General features: G+C 38.5%; 1 protein-coding gene across 1 annotated transcript; it reads right to left on the bottom strand.

Moving 5' to 3' along the window:
• Positions 1-2,360: 2,360 nt before the first annotated feature.
• LOC583942 (nuclear pore complex protein Nup88) lies at positions 2,361-25,201 on the bottom strand. Its single transcript, XM_030991682.1, has 15 exons — positions 24,958-25,201; positions 21,381-21,550; positions 17,986-18,111; positions 16,680-16,946; positions 15,182-15,368; positions 14,334-14,493; positions 13,673-13,771; positions 10,996-11,089; positions 10,397-10,501; positions 9,569-9,718; positions 8,842-8,964; positions 8,376-8,522; positions 7,439-7,565; positions 5,750-5,865; positions 2,361-4,857 (listed from the first exon to the last, which is right to left on the bottom strand). Exons 1-15 carry the CDS (start codon positions 25,189-25,191, stop codon positions 4,794-4,796), a joined length of 2,169 nt encoding a protein of 722 aa, XP_030847542.1. The 5' UTR covers positions 25,192-25,201; the 3' UTR covers positions 2,361-4,793.

Genomic DNA, 25,201 nt, shown 5'->3' on the forward strand with positions numbered 1-25,201 from the left:
GCATGGGTAATTACACTGGAAGTACTAACGGGTACCCTTCCCAGCAAAAAAAAATTAGCGAGAAATAATTGAGCGCCGCAAGCTTTGGGATTGGAAAGCTAAAGTCCTATGTGATAGAGAGAAATAGACATGAGTGGTTGTCAAGCACTTGTAACTGTTTATGTTTTTGTATAACCTCCATTAAGTGATTGAATATAATAATAATATAGAAAATTAATAGTTATTAAGTTGATAGATGTTGCATTGGAGAATGGATATTTATTTTATATCGTGAAGTGGATAAACCAGTGTCTTGCTAACTACATGTGTGTTCACCGTGTTTGAAATGCGCTCTGTATTGAACTATAAATTTCTACTTCTTTCATGCTCTTTTTTTTCTCAAAGGAAAACGTAATCAACCTAACCTATGCTGTAAGTGTTAGATGCCTTTTAATGGACTGAAAGAAAAGGGGAGAACATTTTTTATTAACTGTAATAAGTGCACTATAATATTCCAAGATTTCAGAAAATGATTGTGCATATTCACATAGTTCTAAGTTGTTATAGTGGAAAGGTAAACCATAACTGGTGATAGGCTGTTTCAAAGGTTAGTTTTGGAGTCGTAAACTACTTGCAACGTGTTATTTACGGTATAAACAACCATAATTTTATATTGTGAATGTTTCTTGTTTTGTAGGACACGATGGCATGTATGTTTAGTTACATCCATTCCTCGGAACTATGCCTACTTTGTATTTTAGTGGAACCTCAGTATAAAGAGCTCTCATAAAATAAGGTGTATGTTCTAACAAGGTGATTTTGCTGGTCCCAGCTCTTTGTATTCTTTTAAGTTTTTTACCCTGATATAACAAGATTCCTGATACAACAAGGTAATTTCCTTGGTCCAAAGGACCTTGTTATAACAAGGTTCTACTTTACTGCATTACTGTGCTTTAGACGTCCTGCTGGAACCTCATTTGCCAGAATTCAAGACAGAATTAGAATAGGATAAAAGCTCAATGATAACCTTTAGTTACACATTTTTTTTTTTACCCACATGCGAGGGAGGTGCCCATTTTGGTAGCCTGATACACAATGATCATCTATTGATAATAACAATAATAAAACGGTGCTTATAAAGTGCTTTCTATTATTTGAAGTGTAGCAAATGAAGACAACAAAAAGACCGAAATTGGGAAATCGATGCATTCTTTGTGTCAATTTTATTTTGCAGAACATGACTTGACTGGCATTTTGAAGTATAAAAAAAAGAAGCACTTAAATCGAATGTAATTCCTAATATATTTGCTTTCTTTTTGTTGCAATTACAAGAACGTGTAATAAACTGTTGTTCTCATGAATTCCATGATTCATTGTAAGATGGTGAATTCAACAACACAAGAAAGTGTAATGCATGTAAAAACATTTTTTGGCAGTAGCTTCTGGTATCGTACAAATGACATTCAAAGATGTCTCTGTCCGTTATCTGTGTCTTGTACACTATCTGTACTCTGGTATATTTGAGATGCACTTTGTTTTGTTGAAGAACAGTCTTGCTAAAGTATTGAAGTGAAACGATCAGCGTCGCCCATTTGCGGAGGAAAATCTCTACAGAAGATGCTTAATAAATTAATGTGTGTATATGGTGGCAATGAAGATCTTACCCGGACAGGTGAATATTCATGGTGTATATTCATATGTGATGATCACTCAAATTGTCTACATATCTGTTTTCCTATGAAAAATAAAGCCATTAAATGCAGATAGATAAAGTCAAGGTGTGTTATTATTTGAATTATTAGGAGGGAAATCTATGACTTATGTGTTGGATTTACTGGAGTTGTTAAAAGATGGGTTTAATGATGGGAGTTCCATGGCCTTGTATGATACGCTATTTTTGGAATTGGGCGACAGTTGGTGATGTTTTAGAAGAGCGTGTGGGTGATCGAGACAAGAGCCTAGGACTGAACCTAGAATGAGAAAATGCCATGACAGAGAGGAGAGAAAGAGAGATGGGGGGATGGGGGGGGGGGGGTGGAGTGAAAGAGTAGATAATGAGGGTTGATATCGAGAAGGGAGAAAGATGAGAGAGAAGAGGGGATAGAGAATGAGAAGAGGGGATAGAGAAAGAGCAGAGGAGAGAGAAGATAGAGGAGGGAGTATAGAGAAAGAAGAAATAAAAGAGAGGAGACGGGATAGAGAGAGAGAATAGGGGATATCGAAAGGGGAGAGAGAAAGAGGAGAGAGAAAAAGCTTACTGGGACCTGAGACATTGATTCATGTACATACATGTTTTATAGTAATTAGCTTTATGATATTATCTGTTAATCATATACATGAAGGTAAAATAGCAACAACAAAAAACTAAACACATTTAAAACTGTATTTGAAATATACAGTATATCCACTTTATTTACAAAACACAATAAGGTATGCTTATATATATATACATATACACACAAACATGAAATGCAGACTCGATCCTTCTCCATGTATTTATGAATTCAAATTAAGTCCTATATATGCTTGTTTAGCATTAAACATGTAAATTTTTAATGTAAATGTACTACAATAGTGACATTTGACAGGTAATCTCTACATAATTATCTCTTCACCAACTGTATTAATGAACATTAGTATTGATCCTGAATCTACCTATACATGACTGGTCAAACCCGATAACTTAAAGTTGCTCAAGCATGGGTATATAGAGGGCAGCACACGGACATTCGCTCGGGAGCGTAATACCTGTTGGCTCAGTGATCGCCAAGTTGCATCTTTAAGACAACTCTACCCTATTGCATGGGGAAAACAGAGAAATCATCATAAAGAAATATCACTTTTAACACATTGTCATAGCATATCAAAGCTTATGACATATCAAGTGATTGGTAGGCCTACATTCAAATAAACTTAGTTATAAATGGATTTCTGTGTATGGCAAAACATAAAGGAAGCAGATATAGTCACTAATAATAAAGCATACTTTGTTACACCTAGTAGAAGAGCAAGCATTTACATAAATTTGGTCAGAATTTCCTTTTTTTTAACAATTTTTGTTTATCTTGTAATGAAAAAATAGAAAAGATAAGAAAATAAAGAAAAGATACCCCTGTCATTGATCATTATTTAGATTAATCGATTATAGCAGTATACCAGTTCTTGGCCCTGTTAACAAAAAAACTTGTTATCAGTAACAAAAGTTAAAACTGTTTGATAAAATGTCTCTCTGCAAATCAAATTGAATCATTTTAGTAGCTTATAACAGTTATTGTAAATTGTTACTAATTATAAGTTTTATGAAACGGGGCCCTAGATTACCAATACAGAACGTGGAGAAAATCAACAATGACTTTAATCAATTTCCTTGAAAGTGTTTGACCCAACAATTCATAGAGGTTCATTCAAAGTATAATCACCATATTGTGCACAAGTGTTGCATTTTCATATCTAGGTTTAAAACTCCAAAGATTTTTTCTTCTCATTTCTTTATAATTGAAAACTGTAAAAACAGAAACTTTTGTGGTTAGTTAACAGCTTTTTTTCCAGCAAAAATATTCTTTATTTTTAATAACATAATTGCAAAGCCGCAATTCCTCAAGGCACCCCACAGACTCTCAAATTTTATAGAATATTTCTGTCCTATGGAGCATATCCAGTATGAATATAATTCAAAAATAATGAAATGAAACCTACATCTTCATTTACTCTGTGATCCCTTTTAATGAGAATTCTTTACTTATATTGGTCAACTAGTTGAACTAAAAGAGGACTGCCACAGCCAACTATTGTCACATCATGTATATGATGTATCATATATTCCACACAAATTTGGCAATCTAGGGTTTTGATACATAGCCATTGAAGAGTTAACCAATACTTCTTTTCTTCAAATGAGTAACCATGAATGTAAATTTTGCCAGGTTGCAGCAAATTGTCCAAATTAGGCACACATAATGCATCAACAAATGAAAAAATAAATTTGTGAACTTTACATGGAATTCTTTTTAACAAAGCTACAATTGTCTGTTTGTAGCCAGGAGGGCATTACCTCACATCTTTGTACACAGAGTGAATGCCCTTCTTGCTCTGAGCAGATGCAATTCTCGTCATCACATACCATTAATTCTTTCTACTTTCTGCCCCTCAATATGCCCTTTCCTGCAAAGTGGAGCCCTGTAAATGTTTTCATGCCATTTTTTTTTGCTTTTGTGCCAAATATAGCATAAAAATTTGAATGTTTTAATACTCTGATCTTGCTCGTGGTGATCATTGTTGCTTGGTTTTAATTATTGTGTGGTTTTAATTCAGGCACTTGGAAGTTAACATGAAACGCACAAAATCTTACACACTGTGAACAATTTCCCATATCACATGTACTGCAGTTAGTCTGCCATATTAATTTCATTTCTAGTCCTTTCCTTTGTATCGGTGCACATACTATAGGAGTGAGAGGGATGACATTTCTCGTAGAGGTGTTGTGGTCTAGTGGATAAGTCACTAGACTGTAGATCACAAGGTACAGGGTTCAAATCCCAGCCGATCCCTGATGTCCCTGGCAATACATCAATGTATATTTGTCACTGCGAGTAACCGTTATGATCCAGCACTAGCTACTTTGGCAGTTAGGCTATAACCTGGGTCATAATGTCTAAGCGCCATGAGCGTCACAGTGTGACGGATATCAGCATGAATTAAGAAGGCACGATTTTTCATTATTATTATTATTATTATTTATTCCTTTATGATTATGATTTTGTGACTTCTACATCTCATTTCAAATCATAGCCAGTTGATTGCTTGGTAACTGCAGCTCAGGGTCCAACTGCTATTGAGATGTTCTGAACCTCTGAAATGAGAGACGCGATTTCTTCAGTTCTGTGAAGAGAGAGAAAAGAAAAAAAGCTTATGTTATCTGGTATCACCCAACAAGTGCTAAGAAAGAATAAGAAATTGTTCCTTAGGGCACAGACAAAGACAAATGCCTGCCACTGAGTTTACGTACACAATAAACACCCATCGCATGAAATACATTTGTAAAATTATTGGACTATCTTTTAATTCATTCAAGAATATCACTTGCATTGGGCGGGAATTAAATATCGCCAATTGAGCGTAATAACGCAAATTAACAGAATCTAATAACTCTGTTGTACAAGGCTAGAAAACTTGTTACTGGTTCACAAGTTAAAAAGACATTGGCTAAACATACAACTTGATAGTACATTAACTTGCTTTTCTTTGAGTAATGGTTTGAGCTCCTAGGGATAAGAAAAATGCATCAATTTTGTTACAAAAGCAATCATTATAATTTGATTATTCATTTATTTATCTATTCATTTATCAATTGTTACTATTGTTATCACCACCCCCACCACCACCACCATCACCACCATCACCACCCCCACCACCACCACCCCCACCCCCACCACCATCACCACCACCACCACCACCACCACCATCACCACCACCACCACCACCACCATCACCACCCCCACCACCACCACCATCACCACCATCACCACCCCCACCACCCCCACCACCACCACCATCACCACCCCCACCACCACCACCATCACCACCCCCACCACCACCACCATCACCACCCCCACCACCACCACCATCACCACCCCCACCACCATCACCACCACCACCCCCACCACCCCCACCACCACCACCCCCACCACCATCACCACCACCATCAGCCTCAACATTGTCATGATCAATATCATTATCATTATTTACTTGGTTTTATATCTCAATTACTTACTGTTCTTTGAGAAGGGATTTCAGCTGTTTCTCTTGTACTTGACTCAAAGCCGGAGGTGTCTTGATTTTCTGTTGCTTCTCTGCATGCTTCTGCTGATATATGTTTTTGGCTTTCACCTGGATCAAACAAAATAATCGATTATGTAATATATACATACTTTATAGACAGTTAAAAACTATATTATTCATACCCTCGCCAAGTTTGTAATTTTTCAAGTATGTGAAAATTTGATATGTCTTCGGAATGTAACATATTAAATTTTACATTTAAAAGCATTGAACACACGCCCTAATTCAACCAGTTCACTTTTCATTCTTGAGTTACGAAACATCCAAAAAACATGAAATTAACGAGGGGTATGAATAATTTAGTGTTTAACTGTATGTTTGAGCCTTTACTTGCTCCCACAGGGCCAAAAGGTGGTTTCTCAATGAAAGTTCAAAGACCACATCTTTTCAGCAACTGTTTTGTCGGATCTACACTATATTTCAAAGCCTTTAATATACTTGACACACTTGGCCTTCTAAGCCCCATAGTATCCATAACTCCTAACTATGTAGCCCTATTTCACAAAACTTGTCATCAGTGACAAATGACAGTTTTTGTTATAAGCTAGTGAAATCCTTGCCTCTGATTGGTTATCAGCAGATTTGTCACTGCATTTTGTGATTTTTTATTGAAAAAAGGCTTTGTGAAACGGGTCCCAGGTCTACGGTTTTCATTTTCTCTCACTTGTATTTAAAGTCAGGGCTAAGAAAAATAGTGCTTTCTCACTCAAAATCAGAAACCCAAGGACTCTTCAGATACATGTGGCTAATATGGATATCTATACAGCAATGGCATTCACTGCAATTCTTTGCCCCTGACTTTGATTCTGTTCTCATTTGAGCACTTTAATAGCACCCCCTTCATATGCCTAGCCCCACCCTTGCTTTTTGTCCAGGGACGGATAATCCAGTACTCTCAGTGAAGCTAAGGAAAGCTTTTGCCTCACGGATAGTACTGGGGGGGGGGGGGGGGGTGTTTCACAAAGACTAAGATCGACTTTGAGTTGGACTTAACTATGGCAGGCCATTCATGCCACTAGTTCCTCTAAACCATTCCTGGCATTGGTTTCTCAAAGGGGGGAAAACTCGTGGTCACAAATCTACAGAATTTACTCTTTAATTTATTTATTTTTTTATCTAAAGATCATAATTGAGAGATCAATAGTAAGAGCAACCAGAGGCATGAATCGCCTGTCATAGTTAAGGTCCCAACTTAAAGTCGATCTTAGTCTTTATGAAACATCCCCCTGGACTAGAAACAATTTCGTGAGTGAGAAGATTGAAAACTAGATGGACCTTCGACCGCGCGCAGTCGAAAATGATGCCTCCGCCATGAAGCAATTTTACAAACCAAAACAGAAGCGAGCTATTTTTGCATACATAATGAGCCCCGTGACCTTTGACCTTGGATCTCGCGACCCTAAAATCTACTCAGTTTATTGGCTCTGCAAGACACATACATGATCTAAGTTTGGTGGGAATCCATCAATTGGTTCTTGAGATAACGCGATCACGAGAACGGGACTTACGGACAGAGGTACGTACGTACGAACGGACGGACAACCTGAAAACATACATGTAATGCCTCTGGCTACTTTGTAGCGGAGGCATAAAAATGAGCTATGTGCAATCATTGACTAACCTGTTTGAGTGACGTCTTAAGATGTTCTATCTTAGTCTGCATTGATTCTAACTCTGTTCTCATACCCTGCTCAGCCTCAGACAGGATGGGTAGCTGACTCTGCAGAGTGTGTAGGACAATGCTTACCCTACAAATAAAAAAATAAAACATTAAAAAAATAAATTATCAAACAAACATTATGTGATGTACATTCTCAGATCTGGGCCTTGTCTTACAAAGAGTTGAATCAACCGCAACTTATTTGTGATTTATATCAATCGCAACTATGTACATAAGAGATGGGAGACTGCAAACTTGCAATTGATTGGAGGAATGGCGATTGATTTGGATCAACCACAACTCTTTGTAAGACAGGGCCCAGATGGGTAGCCGACTATGGAGAGTTTGTCGGACAATGCCAACCCTACATTTAAACAAAATAAACATCATGGTTATAAACTTAGACGTACAGTCTTAGGTACATCACAAAATTGCCAATTTGCACTTGATCAATTACAACTAGAAATTCATAAATTTCTAATTGTCATTAGATTTTCCTCAAACAAGTGACTCAGGAGGGTCTTTTTTTTTAAAGGACCCATAATGAAATGCTATACATTCTATATTTTGAGTAGTGCCCCAAGGGATAAGGCACCCAGGAGAAAAACAAAAAAATTATTACATTTTTTGTACACGACAAATGCGAGAGTTGTCCATTACTACCTCAAATTCCACCGACCAACTTGGCAACTCGAAATTTGCATAGATTTGGTGCCTTCCTCTTTCAAACAATGGTCTGATTTATTTCAAACTTTCACCACTCCCGTTTCTCTTATTTTTCTGCTTTCAATTCATACAAATGAACATATTGCAGGTTGCCCTTATTGTTCCGTCTTTTATATGGTCAAAGGTCATATGTCTTTTATGCACTCTAGGTTTGATTGCACTTAAATCATACCTATTGAGAAGTTCTTCCTGTTTGTCCTCAGCATCACTGTACCTCAAGGCTAGCTCCTCTGCTTTGATGCTGATATCTCCCTTTAATTGCTGGCACTCTGCAAGATCTGCCAACTGCTGCTGTTTCTGCTGCTTCAAGATCTTAACTCTGCAATTAAACAAAAATAATAACAATAGTGGGTTCTTGTATAGCCGCGCTCATGTGTGACAGACTTGACACTCCTAGCGCTCGACAATTATTACTCCCGCTTTAGCATGGCTGCCATTATGGCGCTCTGGCATTTCAAGGAATCGATCAATGTCAGGTACTCATTTACATCACTTGAGTCCAGTGTGGCAAATGTAGATTAATGTCTTGCCACAGGACACAAAATATGTTCATAACTTTCTTTTAGAGTAGCTGTCTATTAAGGTTCAATTTTCCTGATAAAATAAATAAGATTTGTTGCAGGAATAGGAACACTGACCTCTTTTCTATCTCTTCCTTGGCAGTGTCTTGCTTGTGAATATATTCTTCTCTTAGGGTTTTGGTGGCTCGGAGGAGCAGCTGGAAGCATTCTTCAAGATTTAGCTGCGTCTTATTACTCGTCCTGACAAAGGAAATAATACAAAATTATCATACAATTAAACAAATAAATGCAATCTCATACATATTCTAAATATTCTCAAAGTTTCAAGAATTTGTATTCATCCCAAGTGACACAAAATTGAGCTGAAATTGTATCACATTCCTACATGCACCTCAGAATTTCGAATTGGATTTATTTTAATATTTTAAATTCTTAGGACCATCAAAATATTTCCATCCCAAGAATTCTGTAAGATGGGTACAAATGGCAAGAGTAAAACATTTCTCTACATACATGACATTGCTTAGTAATTTAAACCACTTTGTAATACCTACATGTAGTTTCTATCATATAATTTGTTTTTGCTTTGTTTCTGAAAACACACTTTAAATTTGACACTTAACTACAAATCCTAAAGCCTTGAGCCTAGATCTGTCTCATTTTGCAGACACTTATTGTGCAAAACGACTGACAAAGGTTTAAACTATCCAGTTGAGGGTATGCAGGTTGAGGCCAACATCAGAAGTGAGGGGGCCCACCACCCCCCCCCCCCCCACCCTTTTTTTTGGCATCAGCGGGGGTGGGGTAGTGGCTTCTTTGGGCCTGATTGTATGTTTGCACTTACTTGAGGATAGGGTTGGAGTGGTTCCTCTGCAGGAGTCTCTTGATGTACTTCTGGAACGGTTCTGGGTTGGCCTGCCTGAGAGGGGACACAGGGGGCTTATCATCCCTCCCTTCGGACATCAGCGGGGGTGGGGTAGTGGTTTCTAAGGGCCTGGTTGTATGATAATGATAATAAACATCATCATAATCTTTATCATTTATCATTTATCATGTATTATTAGTAGTAGTAGTATCATGATCTTGATCATCATTATTATTGTTATCATCATCATCATCACCATCATCGTCTTCGTCATCGTCATCATCATCACCATCATTATTATTTATCGTTATATTAGTAGTAGTATAAGTAGTATCATTATCATCATCATCATCATCATCATCACCATCAATTTCATCATCATCATCATCATCATCATCATCATCATCATCATCATCATCATCATCATCATCAATTTCATCATCATCATCATCATCATCATCATCATCAATTTCATCATCATCATCATCACCATCAATTTCATCATCATCATTATCATCATCATCATCATCATCAATTTCATCATCATCATCATCATCATCATCATCATCATCATCAATTTCATCATCATCATCATCAATTTCATCATCATCATCATCATCATCATCATCATCATCATCATCATCATCATCATCATCATCTCATGTTTTGCTGTTAGCTCATCATCCTCATAATGATGATGATGATGAGATAACAGCAAAACATGAGAGAAAAAATATCATACACGGGCATTTTCATGTACATGTACATGAACACATTTGTTCAAACATAACCACTGATACCACTTACAAGAGGGGTGTGGCCATACATTCTCTGTTGTGAGTCAAGCAGAGGAGGCTGTTGCCTAGCAACTGATCGATGATGACTGCCACACCAAGAATGGGAGATGGAGCGCTGAAGAAAACAAGAAAGATAAAATAACATGAGAACCAGGGTGTTGTTTCACGAAACCATCTCACATACAAGTTTAACCGACATCCCATCGAAACGCATGTATTGAAATTAATAATAATAATAATAATAATAATAATTCTGCACTTACATGAAATAGGTACCACTGGCGCACAATTAATGAATTATACATCAATACAAGCATGAACAATTTATAACAAGTGTACAAATTAACAAAAACTACACTTTAGGTAAGTAAGAAGCAACAAATGAGAACAATGAGAACAACATTAGAAAAAATTGAACACATGATTCAATGGGATGTCGATGAACTTGTACTTACATTCTCATGAAACGATGCTAAGGGTTTACAATTTTTGAAAATATGATCTATATCAGCAATTTAAATCAAATCATTGTTTCCAAATTGTTTCATTTCGCTGAATCTTAGATGGTTTGTGGTCCTGTACATTGGAATAAGTATATTTCAGACTTACCAAGTTTCTGAGGGCATTGTACAAATCATGTGTCTCAGTATACAAGGATGATCCTGGTTCACTTCATGTATGCTCTCTTCCTCTTCTGCCCCGTCTGTTAAACAAAGACCAAAAAACAAACAAAATGAATGACTGAATAAATAAAGAAAGAAATATATAATTGAACTAATGAACAAATTAATAAATAAATAAAAATAAATAAAAAATAAATAAATAAACGAATGAATAAATAAATTATCCCAAACAAAAACAAAACAGATAGATAGATAAATCAATCAATATATAAATAAACTATCAGTAAGAATCAAGAGGTCAAAATAAAGAATGGGTCACATCATGTACACATATCTATTTTACTCCAAAGTATTTGATCATTCAGTGTCCCAAATATTACCAAGAACTGTAGCAGTTATTAACATAAATTGGCATCAAATGTGTCATTTCACTTTTAATTTGGTGTGATGCAATCTCAAGGAAGGCTTTTAACTGATATAATCATCAGATATACTTCAATCTTATCCCCCAAAACGAAGGGTTGCCAAACTACATAAATGTAACTGAATAAACATCTATGTTTGCTCTGTCTGAGAACAGTCTTGGTCTCCTTGGTCTGACAGGTATATCAGATGATTAGCCGGAAAAGTTATATGTACTGTTTGAGGGCATTTATAGTACAACAAACTTGTTTAATCATCAAACATTATGTAGCAGATTCAGGCAAGGACAACATATTGAGAGAGAGAGATTGAGAGAGGCTATTTATAGTTTAACAAACTTGTTACATCATCAAATGTTATGTAGCAGATTAAGGCAAGGACAACATATTGAGAGAGAGAGATTGAGAGAGGCTATTTACAGTTTAACAAACTTGTTTAATCATCAAATGACATGTAGGGAAGGGAAGAGGGAGAGAAGGAGAGAGATAGACAGAGAAAGGAAGAAAAGAGAGATAAGTGGGGTGGTGTGTATTTTGGATGGAAAAGGGTGAAGTGGTGGAAGGGAGAAAACATGAAAGGCAAGAAAGGAGGAGGGATGGAGAGATTGAGGGATGAGAGTGTAGTGCTGTAGCTCGGAAGGCCTACTGGGTTCTAAACCGCCGGATTGGGCTGGGATAAAGTCGGCAGACATTCAAAGAGTAATTTCATCACCAAATTACTTCCTGACTAGCGGATTAATTAGCATACAATACATAAGCTAATTTAATATCTGAAGATAATTATTGGGGTCCATCCTCTCTTATTATTCCACTGTCTCTTTGCCTTGATTCTTTAGATTTCTTTTACAAACAGTTTAAGCCCAGATTAGAAAGAAAAAAAGGATAAGTGAGTTAAATGTTGAAAGTCTTTAGAGATGAGAAGGAAGGAGTAATCTTCATCATCATGCATTCTTCCTTCCATCTCTCCCTTTTTTTTTCCTTTTCTATTTATTCATCTTCAAATATTTTTTTGACCTATTTCCCCCTCAAATATTGCATTTAGACTGATCTTCTTTCTTTAAAAAGTACAGAATTATTTAATTAATTAATGCAGATTTGTGCATGTTTTCTTTTCTTTCTTAAGTTTCTTTTATTTTGTTTCTTGATCCCTAGCTCCCCCAAATTCATTCACATATCTTTATCTCTTTCGCTATCGACTTTCACTCATTCTCAGTACTTCCCCCATTACATTCAAAAAACAAAAACACAGATAAAAGATTGATTAATGCAAGCCAGACATCTGGTACCCAGCTGAGTGTAACATGACATCGCGGTTTCTCTGACCAGGGTTCAAAGGTTCAAATGTTCAATAGGGCCATTGTTTTCGCTACCAGGCTAGCATATTCTAATGTAAACAAATCTCAGTTGCGCGTATAACACATGCTTGTTTTTAATTGACAGACAAACGGACCGATCATAGTAGAGCATGTGGGATGGGCACTCTGATAGGGACATGCATGTGACTGCCTAGCCTTATCTTTATAGGGATTGGTCTAGACTAAGGGAAGATAATGTATGTTGACCTGGGGCTTCTTGTAACTGTCTTGAATCCTGGCTGGAAGTTGCAGCACATGGCATGTCTAGACCACAGCAGAATAAAAAAAACAAGGTCAGTAGGTCTTACAAGATGTGTTACTTGCACATGTAGTAGCCTGTTAATAGCCTTCTTAAAAGTCAATATTATTTCAGTGCAACTCTGTTCTGGTTACCGGACCTTTCCGGGTCCCGTTTAGAAATTTGGAAAATTGCCGGGCCAGGCCGGGTCTGGGTTTTGGGTTCCGAGCTCAGCACTAGATGAGTGAATGACAGAGCGAGCAAAGGAGGTAGGGAGAAAGGTTGGAAGCAAGGGAGGCAGAGGAGGAGGAGAGAGAGAGAGAGAGAGAGGGAAGGATGAAATAAAAGATACACCATAAACATGACGGACAAAGAAAGAGGACAAAATATACAGTTCCTCATTCTACCCTCAACAATTGCTGTGGTAGACAAAGGAACATCCCTTCACTGCTATTATGTAAAAATGTGTAGAACAGGTGTCACATGCATATTCACCTGTTCTACACATTTTTACAAAGTAGCACTGAAAGGATGTTCTTTTGTCTACCACAGCAATTGTCGAGGGTAGAATGAGGAACTGTTTATTTTGTCCTCTTTCTTTGTCCGTCATATTCATAGTGATAGGGAATGAGACAGAATCATACATACCATTACCACAGAACTTCTCTAATTTGTCCAACCAGGCTAAGATGACGCTATGTACTCCACCGCTGTGTGAACAGAAGAACCTCTTACATGATGAGGGGTCTACATATTAAAACAGAACAGATTCAAAAAATTAAAAATAACAAAAACTTACTGCAAGTGCTAACATCTATTCCAAGCACTTATAATTTATATGATATCAATATACTATTTACACCAAACACAGTGCTCAGACCAAAATTTTAAACTACTGAAATTCTGCAAACTTATACATGCCAGAATTGAGCATTGTGAAATGTGAATACAAGGGCAAATGTAGAGCAATCTCTTTCAGAGGACATTTAAAGACCGTCAATACTACTGGGCCAGAAGGGATTAGACCACCCAGCCAGGTCACTGACAGGTGGCTATCTCATCAACTCAGCTCTCAACTAACATAAGAAAAAGAGGATCATGGGGGACCAATAGGCACCGATTGGGGAAGATTTCTATATAGAGGGAGCAAGTAGGACAGTGGGGCTTTAAACTATGACATTTTTTCCAAAATGGCGTCCTATGAATGAAGAAGCTTACAAATAATTTCTTATTATTACATAATTAAACAATAAACATTCCCTTTAACCGTATCAACAGTATCCATTCACCACCACTCTCCGTAATTTACCTGAATGTAGCATAATAGGATACGATATATCGGTGTCATAATCCTCCACCGTTACAGGACATCTAGTCAGTTCTACCGTCTCATACACGAAGAGAGAGAATCCGCTATCTCTCGGGGCCAGTGACGCTATGCTTGATACATCACTTGATAGGATGCTTGCCTGCCAATAGAGGGCACAAGTCAAAGTAAGTATATTTTAACAATTTCAAGTGACGATGATAGCCTTTGACTCACGAATCACTCTTTAGATCAACATAAAATATGATACACAATCAAAATGATTATCAAATTGTATGTTAAAAGAGGAAGTTACATCTTTTTTCTCTGTTGCCCAAATGTCATAGAAGAACAGTGTGGTTCTAATAGAAATATTTTCAGGAAATTGTTTGCACTCTACATGTATCATGCTTTCTATAATTCGTCCTTGTTTTCACGAAGTGACGGTAGTGAGGAAAATCATAACGCAAAGTGAATGCAATTTTTTTTCACTACCGTCACTTCGTGAAAACAGCGACGAATTTAAAGAGCATTTTCTAAAGAGAAAATCATTTACCTCGGCCAAGTGGGGATACTTTGCTCATCATTTCCTTCATTGCATTTTAACAAAAGTTTTACAAAGGAATGGTTTATTACAAACCCCACGATAAATGCAATTTGAGACAGAATTATTGTTCAAGTCCACCACCACCACCACCACCACCACCCCCACCACCACCACCATCATCACCACTGCCACTACTACTGACACCACCACTATCTATATAAACACAACCACTACCATAATCACTACCACTATAGCTATAGTACTACCACTGCCACTGGAATATTTCAAGATGATTTGTTCTTACATCGTCATCCTCTGCATCCGTTTCCCCGGCAACAAGGATGCAGTGGTGGAGAAGGCCTGATGTGGTAGCAACAACGAGCACAGGTGGTTGGCTTTCGAGACAACACAGACTGCATGCGTCCATGCCATAGTTATCCTCCGCAGGTGGATGCATGGGGAGAGGTCCAAGCAACTTGGTGTGGGCATATCTGTTAACAATAATAATAACATCATATTTCATTCTTCTTTAGTACATACCCCATAATGATATTTAACGTTTCTATGTGCTTCCAAAGGATTTGGGATATTATTACCTCAGCTTTAGCTCCACAACCTCAATATTCGGTCCATTCAAGAAATAAATCCTACCAGGCACCCACTTCCTACGGCAGGGTTGAGTGTGGCATATGTGCATTAACGTCTTGCCAAAGGATGTTTGTGCTGTGGCAGGCATTAGAACCCTGTACCTTGTGATTCCAAAGGATTTAGGATATTATTACCTCAGAATTAGCTCCACAACCTTAGAATTCAGTGCATTCAAGAAATAAATCCTACCAGGTACCTGCCTCCTACAGCAGGGTTGAGTGTGGCAAATGTGCACTAATGTCTTGCCAAAGGACAATTGTGCTACTGCAGGGATTAGAACCCTGTACCTTGTGGTTCACAGGCTGGAGACCTAGCCACTAGACCACAACACAAAACTTGAATAGAGCCAATGAAGAGGCCCTATCACCAAAACCATTTTGCTGTCTATGTTCGAGGATTCCAGAAGTTTTAGGCTGGTATTCTTTATTCAAAATATGGGCTTTAATTCTCATTTCTTACAAGAGGTATTGCAATTATCACTCCTGAAATTCTAATCTAATTGATGGTAAGAAAAGTAAAACCATTATTTCCCTTTGTTGCACTTTCATTGTCAAGCATTTGCATTTGGTGATTTTTTAAAAAAAATCTCTCTAAAGATGGAGGTGTAAACAAATCACTTTGTGTGTGTGACTGGTGCCCTTTCAATGAGCAACACATGAAGTCAACCTACATGTAGAAGCAACACGAAGATAATCGCTCTGAATTATTTATGATAAAATGGCAAGTCCAAGGTATTTTGTGCCAAATGTTCCCAACCACACCTACCATTTTAGAATATTCTATGATTGTATAAGGTTGACAGTCCTCATAGAGTTTGAATCAGACCAATTATCAAGTAAAACAATAGTTTGGATTTTAACTTATGTTTCACTATATTTCACTTGGTAACACTTAGGACACTCAAAATGACCAAATACCGTGGAGTTGCCTCCAAATAGAATATCATAACTTCTTTAGAGACCTTTAAATCCAAGCTGAAATCTTATATTTTTTAACAATACTTGTACTTGGCACTATGACACTGATTCAAACTCTCTTATTCTTTTTTTTCTTCTTGTGCACCACGGAATAGAATTGTCTAGATAGACGGTGCTATATAAATGCCTATTCTTATTATTATTATCATAATTATGTTCAAGAACAACAAGTCTTACCTGACATCTGTCAAGCTCGTATTCAATACATAGATATCCCCATTCCCCCGGAGGATAAAGACGGGGTATAGGAGGTTCTCCGTCCCTGCTCCTCTGGACACTGTGTTGCTCTGGACAACAGAGGGCGGGCCAAAGTCAAAGGCGATAGCGATCTCACCCAGCGCTGCATCGAACGTGGAGTGGGAAGAAGACAAGGCAAAGCTGGTGGCGTGGGATCCCAATCTATGGGTCTGAACAGGCTTGAGAGGTGAATTGATGTCATACAGTCTGTAGGGGAGGAGGCAAACATTACACTCATTTAAAAAAGATGAAGTCAAGTTCTGGTCATGTGATTGCATTGTGAAAGAAACGGATTGGAATCAATCAGAAAAGTTGATCATGTAGCATATAAGTATCCTGTGTACTGCAAGGTTCTGGAGTCGTAAAAATGATAAGAAATTTGGCCCAGTCTTGTAAAGTACCAGGCACTGTACACAGAAAGATGTATATGGGACTACACAAACATGTGGCATAAAAATCAGGCTCATTTTCAACCTGTTACTTGTCATATTTGAAGAGCCATGCTTTTCTGGTAACATTTTTTTCTCTGATGTTCTTCCACACTTGCAATTGTTGACAATAATAAGGCTCACAATTTTTTATTCACCTCTTTCAAGAACTCAACCTTCTCTTTCAGGCTCGTTTAGATACGATAAGCAAAACTCAGCGGTTATTTCATGGTGACGTAAAGTGAAATAGGCTTCACTTTACTGTATTCTAATAACACAGACCTCAGTGAATGCGCGCACATATCCTTTGCTGCTCGCACTTGCCATTCATTTAAATGTAATAAAAACAGCAGCTTTTATTTCAGCAGTTTACCACTCCATATCTGAACAAACCTTCCAGGATGTTATTCAAATAAAAACCCGACAGATTTTCGCCTTATCTGGGGATGATACCATACATTTTCTCTATTCTGGGTTATTTTCAGTATTCATCTACATACATCACAATTCACTACCGCAAAATCTAATCTGAAGCGTTTGTAGCATGAAATAATGAGACTCAAAGATAGGATGTTTTCACCCAAATTGTTGCCACATTTTGCCCCGAAGCTTTGTTTTTGAAGAAAATCATACTTCAAAGTAGTTCAAATCCATTGATATTCCACTCAACTTGATGAGCTTGTGGAGGTCTTGTGTTTAAAACCAGGATTGTCATCGAAGCTCAGGTAATTCTGGAGATATTGCCAATTTACTGATATTGCCAATTTACTGATTTTTTATTTTCCATGAAATGCCTCTATACACATAATAATTCTAACCTGAAGTAGTTGTCCGAGGTGAGCATAGATAGATGCATGTCGTTCTCACCCCCTGGATACCAAGCGGCCTTCAGTAGACTCAGTGAGGTGTTGGAGATGAAGAACCTCTCAGCAATTGGAGTAATCCTTACAAAAGAAACAGAGAGGTGGAAACTATGACACTTGCTTATGAATATGATATTTTTCATTCATATTTCATTCATGTTTGCACGTTCCACATATTTAGTTTTTGTCTTTCTTACAATATTTTGCCCTTTTCTTTCTTTAAAGGTACCGTAATCCAAAGTTTTGGTAAATTTTGAAAATTGGCTGGATATTGATTCCTTACAATTTTGATATATTTAGATGCCCATGCGGATGCATATAAGCACTAAAAAAATTAGCCCGTAAAACACTTATGATTTTGAGATATAATGAATTTCAAAATTTCAAATAGCGCCTACGGCCATACAATGATAGCCGCGACCATGAAAATCTCAGATTATGCAGTTGTGATATATAATTTCCAAACGGGGATAGCAAATCGGTCGATTTTAGTCAAGAAACATTGTTTGATAGCTGTATCAATATCTTGACCTTGAGAGGGAGCTATACAACAAAAAGAGCTTATTATTTAAATTTTCATCACTTTAGACTCGTGTTCATCCGAAAACAGCCCGTGCCCCTCCCAGGAAGATCTACCAATTCCACCGAGCAGACCACCAGATCATTAAAGAAACTGTTGAAAAGTTTTCAATCGATTTCTTCCTTTCATCTCCAGAGCTCCAAACTGTAGATGAGAATTGGAACAGGATATCTGTGTTCCTCAAGAAGTGTATGGAGGATCTGATACCATCAAAGATGAGCAAATCCCGGCGACACCTTCCGTGGATCACCACCGACCTCAAACGAAAAATGAGGAAGCGTGATAGGCTCTTTAAGAAAGCCCGTAGAAACCCCAGTACATCAAAATGGAAGGCTTTCAGACAGCACCGCAACGTGGTAGCGAAACTAGTTCACCAAGCACACCACGATTACGTGAACAACATCATAGGGAACAGTCTGCAAGGGAATCCCAAGACCTTCTGGTCCTATGTTAAGCAGTGTCGGACTGAGAATATGGAAATCCCATCGCTTAGATCTGACAAAGGCATCCACACGACCAACAAAGACAAAGCAGAGTGTCTCAACTCCTTCTTCCACTCGGTATTCACCAACCAACAGGTTTGTCATGCTCGTATGGAAGGTTCCTCACACTTTCCTGATATCGGCCATCTACACATTCATCGTCCTGGTGTGGCAAAGCAGCTGTCAAATCTCAACCCATCCAAAGCTTGTGGGCCAGACGAACTTCCACCTAAACTCCTCAAGCTTGTAGCTGACGAGATTGCTCCTGCCTTAGGATTCCTTTTTCAGCAGAGCTACAACTCTGGCACTGTTCCAGCTGAATGGCAGCATGCATTGGTAACACCCATCCACAAGTCTGGTGATAAGTGTGATCCAGGAAATTACAGACCTATTTCCTTGACCTGCATCTGCAGCAAGCTAATGGAACACATAGTGCTCAGCCATATCTCGAAACATGTAGCTGCCAACAACATCCTGGTAGATGACCAACATGGATTTCGGCAGAAACTCTCCACCACCACACAACTCATCTCTGCTACCCAGGATTGGGCACACACCTTACAATGCAGAGGCCAAACAGATGTCATCTTCCTTGACTTCCAGAAAGCTTTCGACCGAGTACCTCATCGCCACTTGCAGACCAAGCTCGAGCATTATGGCATAAGAGGAGACACATTACATTGGACTATGTCGCTACTTTCCAACAGGCAGCAAGCAGTTGTTGTCAAGGGCTCCCGGTCATCTTGGATGCCTGTTACCTCTGGGGTACCTCAAGGTTCAGTGATCGGACCAGCCCTCTTTTGCTGTACATCAACGACATCACTGCAAATATCCAGTCCAAGATGCGCCTTTTTGCTGACGATAGTGTGATCTACAGAGAAATTCACACTAAGAATGACACCTCCATCCTTCAGCAAGACCTTCAAACCTTGTCTGACTGGTCAGCGAAATGGTTCATGGCTTTCAATGTCAAGAAGTGCGCCTCCCTTACCATCACGAGGAAAAGAACACCAATACAGCATGACTACCAGATTTCCAACGAGATAATACCCAGGATAGACAAGTACAAGTATCTCGGGGTAACTGTAACCAAGGACCTTCGATGGAATACACACTGCCAACTCCTACTGAACAAGGCCAACAAAACCCTTGGGTTGCTGCGGAGAACCCTGTCACCATGCACCAAGGATGTGAAGTCAAGAGCATACACAGCCCTGGTTCGACCGCAGCTAGAGTATGGCGCTGAAGCCTGGAACCCTCACACTTCTGGTGCTGCCGAAGGTCTGGAAAGGGTACAGAAAACAGCTGCTCGTTTTGTCTTCCGCGACTACCAAAGATCCACGTCAGCTACAGGGCTTGTTTCCCAGCTGGGATGGGATAAACTGCACACACGTCGTCTTCTAGCACAAAGCACCATGCTCTTTAAAATACACTACCAGCTAGTCAACATTTGTCTTCCTCACCTCATAACCAAAGCTACATACATCAGCAGAAGAGACCACACACTCAAGCTCTCTGTTCCTGAGGCAACAATCGACTCCTACAAGTACTCATTTTACCCCCGCACCATTCGCATCTGGAATCAACTACCATTCACTGCAGTTACTGCCCCATCAGTTGCTGCTTTCCAGATGACCGCCCTCCCTGTCATCAGAGGGTTGGAACCTCCTGTAGGTTCCAGAATGCTGTAAACCATATAGCAGCATGATTATTTTTACTTGCACGTCACTATTTTACTGTATAAAGCAATTGTACACCCTTTTGTTGTCTGCACCTTCACCTGCTGTCACAACACATCCCATTCCAGTATAGCTTGGAAAAGCTGCTTCAGGGATTACCACATCAAGCATCAAGCGACAACGATCACTGAATATTGTAGGATCACATATGCTTCCAATATGTTAATTTGAACCAAATTCATGACCCCATACCAAAACTTTGTATTACCTTTAATGTTCAAGACTGGCAAATACCAAGCATCAGTACAAGTCAACATTTCATAGGCTCCATCTATTTATCAATGTAGCCAGAAAACATGGGATTTTCATGAATACGACACAAACCTTTTCTTTTACCGTTCTTCACAAAAAAGTGGGCAAGCAAAATAGATGTAAGGGTATCATAATAAAGAGAAGAATTTCATTTTTTTTTTCCTATGAAGGACTAAAGACACTTGATTTTATTGAGAAAGGCAGAGAAAATCAGGAAGGTATTCTTGTGATGATGACACATTGCTATCAATCTAGTATTAGACTGACAAGATTACATTTAATTTTTTTTGTACCAACCTGCAGTTGATTTGTGCCTTGCCTCCTTCAAACAATCCATGCTTGCCGTGTCTCCGGGGAAGCACCAACACGCTGGCACCTCTCTTGCCGTAGAGTAAGACATTCTGTCCACAAGGACTCGGTACTATGTGTTCAACATCAAAGACAGGGGCATTGATGCACAGAAGAACCTGTAAAAATGGAACAATCATTATCAGATATTTAAGGCCTTGGGACAAATAACTAAACGTGATCAACCAGTTTCCCCTCTTTGACTGTACACATATAACGAAAAAAATTCATTAACGTGATGAACATGAGTCTACAGTCTTGTATAGAGATTTATGAGAAAAGACTACTAGACTAGTCTTTAGAGCAATTTCAGCCAAACGTCATTTCGGGCAAACTCACAATGCACACATCTTCCAAACAAAAAATCTTCTGATGATTGAATTGTGAGTTCTTCATCATATCATGTTAATCTACAAAAAGGTACACAGCCTGTTACAAAGTTTTGTCCCACTACCAGGCAGTAATCTTGGTTTTGGGCAAGTATTCTTCTTCCTTTCTATCAAACATTCACATCTATTTTCAACAAATCCATGAAATCAAACCATTTTTTACAGTAGAGTTTAGACCTTCTCCTACTGGCGCTTGTTCAGAAAGTTCTGTGACCTTACTTGGACCCCTGACTCCAGTGTGGAGATACCTTACTATAACACACTAAAAATCATTAAAATCTTCCACAATTATTCACATAACGGTCAGGATTTAAAAGTCACTATCTTTCTTACCTGTTTTGTGTCAATTTTCTTATCTTTTTAAAAGTATTTTTCTTCAAAAACAAAGGTATTAGTATACACTCTCTGACAGGTTTCACGGCAAACCACTGCACAAGTGCATACCGAAGGTGGGTGCTTGGCTGGCATGCGAGTGTGCATGAAGTTAGCGACTGTAATGATCATCATCAATTCATAATGTGAATTACATTCATTGCATGAATTTAATGAGGATCTGAGATTACAGTTGCTATCTTCATGCACGCCTGCGCGAATACAACCCAGCCCACTAACAGTACAGTATGTACTTGTGCAGTAGTTTGCAGTGAAACCTGTCAGAAAGTGTATATTAATGTCTTTGTTTTTAGAAAAAATGCTCCAAAAATGCTAAGTCAATTGACACGAAATAGGTAAGAAGGGTTATGAATTTTAAATCATGACCATATTTGAACAATTGTGAAAGATTTAGATGATTTTTGGTGTGTTAAAGTCCGAGTCATGGGTCCAAAGTATGGTCACAGTTCTGAATAAGCGCCCTCCTACTCATTCCCCAATTTGTTTACAATAATGAATAAATTACAGCTAGATCTAGACCTCTCCAGACATATGCAAAAGTTGCAAACACATAAATCGTATTGCGGTGTGACCATAGATCGCACGTGACCTACATGTAAGTTCGCTATCTAAAAAATTGGTAAGATTTGGAAAATCTGATATCATCAATAGAAAGTGGAACATAAAATTACCCATAGACAAATTTTTCTTTGGAATTGGGTGTGAAATTATGAAATTATTGACAAAAGATCAGCAAATTGTGCACATTGCGTCTGTTCCAAAAATAATTAACTTACCGATTGGGGTCTGAAAATCTTCATTTTGATAGCAGATTGTAAGTAAAAGTGGTACCACTACTAATTTACGGTACCTACTGATTGTATGATATCTTGCCTTGCAATATGATATCACCTTTTTTTTGATGGATCGCATTTTAAAATAAATCAGCTGTACCAATGAATACCTGTGCGTGAAGTAAGGTCTCGTTGTTTATGACTTTTTTAGTTGCAGCGCGCACGCCGATACAACATCAAATTTTTAGATTGTGATATCTCCGGAACCCGCCCCCCCCCCCCCACTCAGAGGTCGGAATGACCGCATGCGTGTTGCCGAAATGTCCAGTAAAGGGGTACTTTTCATGCGACAAAGTACGGCACGAGAATTGTAAAAAAAGGGGTGTATTTGACTTTTCACCCGGAGATTTCTTTAAAAAGGGGGTGTTTTTCTTTTTTTCTCTCATCTCTTTGGACTCCTGAGAAATTATTCCGAATTTAGGGGGGTACATTGAGCATTTTTCCTGATTCGGGGGGGGGGGGGGGGGGGGGGGGGGGGGGGTCTCCAAGGGAGGAAAAGCCAGCTAAAAGCCCGCGAAAAGCCTGCGAAAAGCCTGCGAAAGGGGGGTTAGGAAATGTTGGCAGTCCTCAGATAGGGGGTGCTTTCAAAAAGAGGGTACGAGCATATGCGTACCCTAAATAACACTGAGTGGGGTAGCTTTAAGGGCTCTCTCGAAATGTGTTTTTTTTATGATATTATTCGAGAGAGCCTTAACTTGCTCCCATACCCCTGCACGGAGAGGCATGTAAACAAAACTCAAAAGTGGTCCAAAATCACACTTTCGCGCACCCGACCAATATTGGACAGTGGCTTTGTTAAATTTTGTCGTAGTTTTGGTCTTAATTACCGCCTTAATTTCAAAATCGGATCTAAAAATAACAAAATAAGAGCAATTTTCTTACCAGACCGATACAGCTCAGCTCCCTTTTCACATGTACCGTGTGAATTCACGATGTCTACACAATGGTGATGACCTCTGACTGGCACTTCCGTAATTGTGGGTAAATTGTGCTGCTTCCGTATAATGCGCTGTAAGAGTGTTATTCAGCGCATTATACGGAAGCAGCACATTTACGAAGTGCCAGTCAGAGGTCATCACCATTGTGTAGACATCGTGAATTCACACGGTACACGTGAAAAGGGAGCTGAGCTGTATCGGTCTGGTAAGAAAATTGCTCTTATTTTGTTATTTTTAGATCCGATTTTGAAATTAAGGCGGTAATTAAGACCAGAACTACGACAAAATTTATCAAAGCCACTGTCCAATATTGGTCGGTTGCGCGAAAGTGTGATTTTGGACCACTTTTGAGTTTTGTTTACATGCCTCTCCGTGCAGGGGTATGGGAGCAAGTTAAGGCTCTCTCGAATAATATCATTAAAAAAACATTTCGAGAGAGCCCTTAAAGCTAGAGTGGGGGGGCCGGGTCCGGGTCCGGAATCCTTTGACGATAAATTTTGTAGTCGTACCAATGTGTAGACCTCTAGTAAAAAAAATTTGCCATCCATTTGTTAATAATTGAAATAAATAAATTTGTGTAGAATGTGAGAAATCATAGATCGAATATCATGAATATTCAATATCACATTCACATTCTCTAGGCCTAGTAATATTTTCAAAATCTCTGCGAACTTTGGAGTTTGGTCACCCACCCATTCACCATGCACCATTTAGAGTCTACTGTCTAGAGTCTAGGCATTGAAAATTCGTACAAAATCTTCTCAAAAGGCAAAAGCCAAATGATTATCAACTTCTTTATCATATCCATTTGGAATTAAACTACAGAGCCAGAGGTACGACTACATTGAAATGCCATAAGTTTCCCCATCATTTATCAATTATGCATGTAAATCAATCAGTGAATCACATCTTTAAGAAAGTTATTCTTTCCCCCTACGTATTTATACGCATATGGGACCAGTGTGCTGTTTACCTGAAGTGTGTTGAGTGCTCGTTCTTGGACAATGACGTCTCGGAGATTCGCTGTTAAAAGCCTTGCTGTGTCATTTTCCCACACGAAAATTTGACCATCGTGTACAAATATTAAATTTTCAGGGTTAACTCTCTCATCATCATGTTGACTGGGTGGATTTAACCGTAGTTTTTCGAAAATAGGATGTGAATTCAAATCAAAGCGCCAGTCTTCCAGGTCCACAAATTCCGCCATTTTATACGTA

This window comes from Strongylocentrotus purpuratus, unplaced genomic scaffold, assembly GCF_000002235.5.
Source record: "Strongylocentrotus purpuratus isolate Spur 01 unplaced genomic scaffold, Spur_5.0 spur5_scaffold_2, whole genome shotgun sequence".
Taxonomy (NCBI): domain Eukaryota; kingdom Metazoa; phylum Echinodermata; class Echinoidea; order Camarodonta; family Strongylocentrotidae; genus Strongylocentrotus; species Strongylocentrotus purpuratus.